This window comes from Lathamus discolor, chromosome W, assembly GCF_037157495.1.
Source record: "Lathamus discolor isolate bLatDis1 chromosome W, bLatDis1.hap1, whole genome shotgun sequence".
Classification (NCBI taxonomy): Eukaryota; Metazoa; Chordata; class Aves; order Psittaciformes; family Psittacidae; genus Lathamus; species Lathamus discolor.
This window is the reverse complement of record NC_088908.1, coordinates 21,030,632-21,040,631: the sequence shown is the minus strand read 5'-3', so window position 1 is coordinate 21,040,631 and position 10,000 is coordinate 21,030,632. Positions and strand designations below refer to the sequence as shown.

Here is a 10,000-nt window from a genome sequence, read left to right as displayed (position 1 = left end):
AGGAAGGAAGGAAGGAAGGAAGGAAGGGACTGCTAACACTGAGTCTGACTCTCCTACCACCCCACCAGCAAGTATTGCTGGGGGTACACAAGGGAGTTGGGAGGGGGCACAGCTAGGACAGCTGACTCACAGCTAGGACAGCTGACCCCAACTGACCCAAGGGATATTCCATCGTATATGACATCATGCTCGGCAATATAAAACTGGGGGAAGAAGGAAGGCAGGGGGACGATGACACAGCAACACATTTGGAGCAGTGGCATTTGTCTTCCCAAGTAACTTATGTGTGACGAAGCCCTACTTTCCTAGAGATGGCTGAACACCTGCCTGCTGATGGGAAACAGCAAATGAATTCCTTGTTTTGTTTTGCTTGTGTGCGAGGCTTTTGCTTTGCCTATTAATCTGTCTTTATCTCAACCCATGAGTTTTCTCACTTTTACTCTTCTGATTTGTCCTGGGTTTACCAGTAGCCGTTTTGCTCCTTCTTAGTAACTGGTGCAAGCTCTGTGTTTTGACTTCCAGCCTGGGAACAGAGCTGATAACACTGATTGATTGTTTTTAATTGTTGTTAAGTAATGTTTATTCTGGCCAAGGACTTTGTGAGTTTCATGCTCTGCCAGGGACAGGGGAGGCTGGGAGGAAGCAGAGACAGGACACCTGACCTAAGCTAGCCAAAGAGGTATTCCATACCACAGTACATCATGCCCAGGGAGGTAACTGGGAGTTACCCAGAAGGGCACGGTCTCTCTTCGGGGGGGTCGAACTCGTTCGGCAGTGGTATCGTATTCTCTTCTCTTGTTATTTTCTCTTATCAATATTATCATTGGTGGTAGCAGTAGTGATTTGTGTTATACCTTAGTTACTGGGCTGTTCTCATCTCAACCCCGTGGGAGTTACATTCTCTTGATTCTCCTCCCCATCCCTCCGGGGGGGGGGGGGGGGGGGGGAAGGAAAGAAAGAGGGAGAAAAAGAAAAGGGGGGGGGGGAGTGAGTGAACGAGCTTTTGTGGTTGGGTTTAAACCACGACATGATTCTTTTCCCTGTCCCATTGTGGGGGGAGTGAGCAAGCAGCTAGGTGGGGTTAGGTTGTCAGCTGGGGTTAAATCACAACAGTGTGGCTCTTTGATGAGTGGAAGCAAATTTGTGTCTTGGGCTCTTGCTATTTCTAGTGCATGAGACTTAGGAGTTTCAGGTGCATAACAAAAGCATTAGGTGAATAGGAGTTCAACTCCATTAACATCTGTATGGGGCTCAGTATTAAAAAGTATTATCTTTACAGTAAGAATCAATTGAAGTGATACATTCCTTACCCTGGAACATTATTAATACCTGCATTTAGGCAGAACATCCTGCTGTTTAACTAGCACCAGGTGAGTCAGACTCATTTACAATTTTTTTAGTCATGAGCCACAAATACATTTAAGAACTTTTTCAGTGCTACAAGGTATTTAATGTTTAGCACAATCCAATTTTTTCACAGCAACAATATTCTCACTAGTGACACTACAACAGCAAAACAAAGGCTACAGTTTCTCTTAAATTTTAAATAGCTTTTGAATGGCCACACCTCACTAAAATACTTATGCTGAATATTGCCCATGCCTACCTTTATACATGTTAATCATTAATTTAAGGACATTACTGAATCATTAAAAAACTTATTTGTGATTAAAGTTTTGTCAAAAAATATTTTGATCTTTTATAGCTGCAGATGATGAAAAAACTCAAGAATTATTCTGCAATTTTGCAGTACTGAAGTGGAAGATTAAAAATAAAAATTTAATCCTTATTTATTTAGATTGTGGAAGTGTCTGTGTTTTCTTAAAGAGTACAATATGGTTAGTGTTAATTCTAAAAGCCTGACAGTAGCCCTTTGTTAGATGAGTGTTAGGTGAGCTACTGCAACAAGTTGCCATGTACAAAACTTGTACTCAAAAGGAGAAAGCAGTAAGAATAAGAAAATTCAATAATAGTTACAGTTCTGTGTGAAAAAATATATAGCCATAGTGAAAACAATACTACAAAGCTATGTCAACACAAAGGAGTAAAATTCTTTTACTGTATCAATTACTGCAGTATAACACTTAAAAAAAAACCCAACGAAACAAAAAAAACCCTTTTTAAATGTAAAAAATACTCCAGAAAAACATCAACCCTTATTTGCAACAGCAGGTACTAAGATAATGTGGTTCATGTTGGTAAACCCATAGCTGCTACTCAGAGACTGAGCACTGAAGATAATTCAGCTGTAGCCTTGAGCTTTCAAATTTGTATTATTTCATATTTCTGAAAATCATCAGCCCATGTTATACACAGCTAACAGGAATTAGTTTCCCCCAAATTAACTCTGCTATCTGTTCTTTAACAGCGAGTAAACTGAATGTTTGTGATAGGTAAAAAAAAACTAGATAGTACTGTGTGCAGTACAGAAGGGAAAAATTAAATTCAACTAGTGATAATTTTATTCAATTTATTGAATAATCTAGAATTAATTTTATAAGTCTATATTATGGCTAACAGAACCCATCAAGGAGCATGTATGCCCTTTGGCATACACGATATAGTAATGGTCTAAATCCTCTCAACTAAAACAACTTTAGACTTCAGGTTTCTACTGTTTATAGTTTCTTTCTGATAATTTTATTCTAATAATACCAAAGAAATTGAAATAAAAATCCCTCTTTGCTATTGCAAAAGCCACATGACCAGGAAAAAAAATTGTTTATGAACAAGGAAATGATTCTTTAACATAAATAACGTCAGAAATAGTTAACAGACCAGTGGCAAATTCATTTTAGATTGCATTTGTATTAAATTCTTGGTTTTAACAATTCAGGAGTTTCCTTGTGAAGTATTTTCAACTTTTTCTACTAGTAATATGTGACATGTCATACAACCCCTCTATTTGCAAAGTATGAAATTCCCACTATAAAAGCTGCTCCTGGCTCTGAGAAAAATACAGTATTTCACTGTTTGCTACAAAAATGTCCTGCTTCCAGAGCTGCAGGGGTAACTTCTCCTTTTTCTACTCCTCCCTACTTTAACAATACCTATCTTATCATGAGAATGGGCTTTTTGTACAGTGAAGAAAACACCATAGATAGTGAAAACAAAAAGGTGAGTAAACATTTCTGTTTAGAAAAACTGAAGTGGTGAAACAGCAAAAAGGCATTTCCCATGGGAACAATTACTATCTAGATTCTGAGGAGTTATTAATCAATTCAGTTTAATGTTTTGTTTCTTTTCTGTACATGAGACTATTTTGGAATACTGTTACTATTCCTCACAAATTGAATAACGCAACAGAATTCTGCAAGCTATTTTCATAAAAACAGCCTCCTACCATAAATTAAATTCGTAAAAGAAAATAAGCATGAGATTTACTTACTGAGGAACACCTGTCCTAGATAAACATATTTTTAAACACAGCAGGGTTTAATACTTCCCTAAAAAGTTTAGCAGTTTTAGATCTTTTTCTGTTTGCAATTCTGCTGCTTTTGTTACTCTCTAGAAAGGTGAACTGTATGAAAGGCTTGTGGGAACATAGTCAAAACAAATTAAAGCTTTCAATAGCATTTTTTCAATTTACAAAATGTGAAAACATCTTTCAATTAGTAAAAAAAATAGGCTAATATACAAACTTTTTTAAATTCATTTGTAAAGGAATGTAGTGTAATTACCCAGACTCATACCCATTCACTTCTCAGATACTGGTAGCTAGCTCCTCTTGACACAAACCTTTCTATATTAAGCCAGAGAAATGCATACATAGCAAGTTAGCCCAGTTTTCCCCAGATTTAAACTATCATAAATTACCATTTGGACAGCATTAGAAAGAAATTGAAACATACAAGAAATAAACTATAGTTTCTTTTTATATCAAAATGTACTTTTGAAAATGTGTTTGGCACAGTGCTAAATCATATAGTCAATACTAAATATTGCAGGATACAATAAAACCTTAGAGTTAACTTGTGTTTACACCCTTTAAGGGATAAAAAATTAAGATAGCAATTATTCAGAAGTCAGCCTACACAAACTGTATAAACAATATTTTGTCTTGTTTTGAAAACCAATGCTATAGTAAATTGTACATAAAAGACTGCAAAATAATATAAATGGATTTAAACAGATCTTTACAATAAGAAATTCAAATGGAAACAGACAAGTAACAAAGAGCAGTAAAAAATTTATTGCAGTATTCATTCCACCAGATTTGCTGGGGATCCCTTTTCTTGTATTATTTCAGGGTGACCTAATACATCAAAATCTACATTTACAAAAACTCCTCCTGCAGATAGGCCATAAATACTGCATGCTTTTTTTTTTTTTTTTTTTTTTTTCCTCCTCTTCTTTAACAGAATAAATTACATATCCAGGAGATTCTGACATTTTACAGCCTGGAAAAACAATGCTTCCCTGGAAACTGGGCTAAGCTAAAGAAAGCCATCCGCTGCTAGGTTAAACTCCAAGAACACTTTATTAAGAACATTAACAGACTAATTTCCAACATTCACTTGTTGTTTTTTTAACAGAAAGATGGTGGGTGGTTTTTTTTTCAAGATATAAACTTTTTTTCTCTTAAACTATAATACAGTGGGAGCAAAAATGAACTGAGAAGTTTCTGCTGCACAACAGCGAAGGAAGCTCCCACATAAATGTTTATCAAACATTTCCTTCTTTTTTTCCTGCATCCCAGGTTCCATTCTTACTCTTCATTTAACTGATTTGTTTGGGGTTTTTTGTTTTTCTTCCCATAAATTTGATATTTCAAGTTTTTCTGTTATTTCAATTCCTGTAAATTTGGCTGCATGTACAAATTCATTAGCTGGAAGTTCCATCCTTGGCAGCATACAGCAATCGCAAAGTCTGCACAACTTTAGTAGTCAGCTTATTAGCGCTCGTTAGAGAAATTTTTTTGTAAATAATGTCTGACTCTTTAATAGTGTCTACCCAAGGCACCAGTTTGCGGCCATCACGGCGCTTAGCTTCAGTCCAGGAGCCACTGTAGGAGCCTGCCATCCACTGAACACTGAAGCCATTGCTGGTTTTCTGTACTACTCTTGCAATTTGTGGTCGGTCTTTGTACTTTGGACAGCAAATAGCGATGACATCCATGACATCAACACTTTCATTCATCTGTGCTGCCAACTCTGTAGAGTCTGAATTTCGTTTTGACCTTCTCAATGACTAAAACATTAGGGGGGAAAAAAGACCAAGTGTTACACAAAAGAACTTTAGTGAAATTATTGCTTTTATTGCTTTTAATCCCTTGACGCCGGGAGTTGGGATTTCCCGGCACACATTCCATTGCCGGCAATGAGACGCACCGCGACCGCCAGCGCCAAGGGGTTAACATATACTTGTAAAACCACATACTCTTAATTTGTACCCGTGTATTTATCTCTTATTGATATATAAAATTATATATACACACAAATCATAAAGCTACATAAAAACTTAGCAACAATAAAAAGGATAACACACAGTACATTCCAATGAAAATTAATAATTTTTTATATGGGATAAATCTCATTTACTAGGGTATTTTTTTATTGTCTTTTCTGTTAAACTTTCTACAAAAGTTGTATAAACAGTTGAGAATCTCTATCTACAAAATGCTTTCATGTGGATTACATTACTTGGTGTACATTTGATATAATGGACTGACATTTATAAGCACATAAAAATCATTTTACGTAATACGCTGTGAAATACGTTGACTCCTCCTCCGCCTCACCCCTGAAGTGCCTCCTCCTCTATCCTCCCCATCACTTTCATCGTCCTCTGTCTCAGCTGCATTGTTTTTAGGGCTGCCTCCTCCAAGCAGTGAGGTAATGGCTTTGTTCCGAGCATTTGTGCTAGCTGACACCTCTCCATCTTCTTCCTCTTCATCAGGATCCAAATGTTCCATAAGGAGCTTGAACTATTAAAAAAACAAAAAAGAAACAAAAACCAAAAAGAAACCCAAACAAAAACCAGAAACCAAACCAACCCAAACAAAAAACCCCCAACAAAAAAACCAACAAAAACCCCCAACAAACAACAAAACCAAACAGATCAGTCCATATTCTAACTTTAAAAATAAACATTCATAGCACACTACATTAAATAAAAAACAAATGAAAAGATAAAGAAACAGTAAAACAAATAGCAGACTTCAAACTTCAACAGCTCGTGTTTCATTCTACAGACTTTTTACTTTCATTTTCTAGTAGATATGTAAAAGCTTTCCTCATGTTTTTCAAAAATTTCAAGTTTTCTCTAGTTAATATTTTAAAGAATTTGGGGATAATAACAACAACAATAACAATAATAATATAACAAAAGGTAAATACATTATATCTAGTCAGGGATAAAGTGAACAAGGTATATGGTAGAGGTATAAAAGATATATACCAGAATTTAGAAAATATTCTGTAAAGATGAATATTCTTTAATTAAAATTAATTTTTATTGTCTTATAAATTTATTAGAAGACTGAAAGATAATCCTGCTAAACATCCTGAAAGAAAATGGTGAGTTATCAGTATATCACATAAGATTACCAGGAATTTAACATATTGAAATGCTCATCCAATACATCAGCATCTACTTTCGAGTTTATACTGTGTCACACAGTTTGAAAGGATTTCAGATTTTCTGCAAAGCAACTCTACTTACATCTAAGTACTGTTTTACTATACTCCTCTTCACTTCTTCAGTGATCTTGGAATTAGCCATATCACTCTGCAGAAAATCCAGAGTTTGTTTTGGATGGAAATGAACTCCTGTCTTCCTGTTTATTGCTTTATCATAAACTTTTGCAGATTCAGATGGAGAATATTTCTGAATTTTACTGTTTAAAGAAAACAAAAGGGAAGGGCTTTTACAGAAAGTACAAAGCAATTTCAAAGAAAAGCTTTTAAAATCTTCAATATAAGTAGTTATATTTTAATCATTTCATATACAATAGATATCCTGTTAAGAAATTAAATCATTGCTTTCTCTAAGCTTTTTCAATACATTCAACCTATTAAATTTGTTTTTTCTTACACAAATCTATTACTTAAACAATTATTTACAATCAACTTAAAACAAACAAAACCCCAACAAAACCCCCAAACAAAACAAACCAACCTTCCAAACTTAATCCTTATGAAGAACTCACTAGATAACAAGATATCCTATTACCTAAATATCCTTACCTATCAGAGAATCCACAGAGGTTCTTCAAATGCTGTTTCAGCATCAAAAGTAATAATATGCCTTGGGAGACATTTGCAAATTCAATTAAAGGAGCTGAATTTTCTGGTAAACATTTCATCACAGCATTTATATCATTTTCTTCATCAGAATCTGAATCAGAGTGTACTCGTTTCCGTAACCTCCGAGGCTTAGATGCTTCCTCCTCCCTTTCACTCTCACTACCACTGTTACTGTCACTTCCAGTCTCCTCATCTGATGAAGGCTTTATTTCCTTTTTTTTGTCTTTCACCATAGACTGTGAGACAGAGAAGTTAACAGAAATTCCAAAATTAGGGTAAGTAGCATCATGTACATTTCTAAAAAATCTTTCCAAAATCATTATTGGTTTAAATTAGGAAGAATTCCCTGAACAATATTATTAATTCATAACTTCAAAGTTTAAAATTATGGAAAGAAGATGCTGAACTGTAACCCTGGAAATTTGATCAAAAGCCTACATTTTTTTTTCAAGGTGATTACAGAAGGAACTGAAGCAATAAGTACTGCACTGGCATGTTATACTGCTCAAGTTTGTTAGTGGAGACAGTAAAATGCAGTAGAAAACCAAATACAATAAATTGGGAAGAAATATATATTATATAATTTTTGCATGCTATATATATTTCCATATGTACTTTGGTACAGACTAGTCCATGCTGGTTTTAATCCTTGCCTCTATTAAAATTCTATGACATTAATTAAAGTGCTGCCCAGAGAAACCCCCAAGTTGTCACATACAGTATTACTAATAAACAGTTCTACTAATTGTAGAGCTACAGAATTTCATACTTGCATTATTACTGCACACAGTATGTTTTGGGTTTTTTTATAACACAGCATTTAAAATGTCCCAAGTAGGATGTCATCCTCTATGTGCTGGTGTTACACACTGGTCCCCCATCTAAAGAATGTACTGGCTCTTTCTAGCAGATTAAAAATCAACTTTGGTAAGGTGAGAATTTAAAGCAGTGTAATTTCCAGGTATCAAGTCTGACTTGTACTTACTAGTCAGACTGGAAATTCTAGAAATGGGCTTGTTTCCTGACAGTTTGGAGCTTCTACTGTTAAAATTGTCCAGGAAATTATGAGATTAAAGTCATTAAGTAATAGAGGCCTTTTTCTTACATGGTTGTGTATTGCCATGACAAGAGAAACTATACCATTATTTAGGTTCTTACATGCTACCTTAAGAAAAGACATATTGCATGCTCTTTTCACTCTTTTCTTGCCATAAACAATGTATTTAAAATATCCTAGGTGACACACATGCAACTGCCATCAGGCACTTGACAGCAAAAGAATCAGCAAACTGGATTTTATTATTAAAATTACTCAAGCAACCACAATAAACCAAATATTTTATGATTATTCTGGGTTTATTTACTTCCCAGATGCATGCAATTAATATTAATTCAAATTAATTCAGCAATATTAGGGAATGATATAGATTTAATATTAAGATCTCAAAATCTGTCATTCTTTTTTAATAACACAAGCAGCAACGTAGGAAAGGTTTTAACTAGTGTCTATCAGATTGTTCTGGGTTCAGCTGTAGCAGTTATTTTTCTCCTTCTTAGTAGCTGGTGCAGTGCTGTGTTTTTGACTTCAGTCTGAGAACAATGCTGATAACACACCAATGTTTTCAGTTGTTGCTAAGTAATGCTTAGTCCGATCAAAGACTTTTCAGTCTCTCATGCTCTGCCAGTGAGGAGGGGCATGGGAAGTCAGGAGGAAGCAGAGACAGGACACCTGACCCAAAGTAGCCAAAGGGGTGTTCCATACCACAGCACGTCATGCCCAGTATATAAACTGGGGGTAGTTACCTGGAAGGCCCAGATCGCTGCTCGGGTCGGGCTGGGTATCAGTTGGTGGGTGGTGAGCAATTATATTGTGCATCACTTGTGTTTATTGTTTTCTTTTCCTTTCCCCCTTTTAGTTTTATATTCTCTCCCCTTGTTATTTCCCTTATCATTATTATTATTGGTGGTAGTAGTTTTAATACAGAACAGGTTGTTTGTTTTTTAACTACCGGTAACGCTTCTGGTCCGTATTGTAATAACAGTACTGTATTCACTGAAAAACTGACTCAAAATTGGCTGATATTGCCACCATAATAGGTATACTGAAATATAACTGCACATACCTCTTTAAATGACTGTAGTAGGTTGCTACCAGAAACTGATAGAGTTATGTCTATATGATGCATTATAAACAGTGGTTCTTCCTGTGTTTGATAAGGAAAACAGGCTAGATTGTCTGCTATGTACAAGAGCATATTCACCTCTGTTTTCTGGAAGTTTAAAAAAGTACATATAAATATACATACAAATAACTTGGATTTATACATTTATCCTGTGTTCCTAACAGTCTAGAGCAAAAACATGATCACAAATTTTATTTTACATACCCCCAAACCCACTCTAAAGAATGTGTATATATATGCAAAATTTAGTCATACCTGAAAGATACATTATTTCTAATTAATCTAAACTGAGTACAGAAAGGTACAGAATGACGTGAAAGTAGCAAATGCAGTCTATTATATAGGTAAATACCTTATATTACAAAGCAAAACAAAGTACTGTAGGGAAATGAAGTTACCAATAATCATGTCCTAAAAATGCATGCTATATTTTATTTTCTTTTTAAGTGAAATATGATGCTTACTGCAGTATCATCAAAGAGGTTGAGTAAAGAAATTAGAAATGCTCGTCTGTGTTGACGGTTCCCTCGGATCATGGAGTATAGGTGTGAACACAACGCACTGGATGAT

The 10,000-nt window shown here is 35.1% G+C and overlaps 1 protein-coding gene across 4 annotated transcripts in view; it reads right to left on the bottom strand.

The window, feature by feature from the left end:
* Positions 1-3,199: 3,199 nt before the first annotated feature.
* The window catches only part of LOC136004505 (nipped-B-like protein), a 198,838-nt gene continuing 192,037 nt past the window's right edge, over positions 3,200-10,000 (bottom strand). For 3 of the 4 annotated variants that reach the window (XM_065661044.1, XM_065661047.1, XM_065661045.1), the window contains 6 exons: positions 9,895-10,000; positions 9,371-9,517; positions 7,188-7,483; positions 6,664-6,838; positions 5,741-5,926; positions 3,200-5,190 (listed from right to left, as the gene is read on the bottom strand). The exon at positions 9,895-10,000 is cut by the window's right edge and continues 95 nt beyond it. In XM_065661044.1, coding sequence (XP_065517116.1) covers positions 4,825-5,190; positions 5,741-5,926; positions 6,664-6,838; positions 7,188-7,483; positions 9,371-9,517; positions 9,895-10,000 — 1,276 coding nt within the window. In that variant the 3' untranslated portion in view covers positions 3,200-4,824. Of the gene's footprint in view, positions 5,191-5,699; positions 5,927-6,663; positions 6,839-7,187; positions 7,484-9,370; positions 9,518-9,894 lie in introns of all 4 variants that reach the window. The other variant, XM_065661046.1, reaches the window with a different exon arrangement.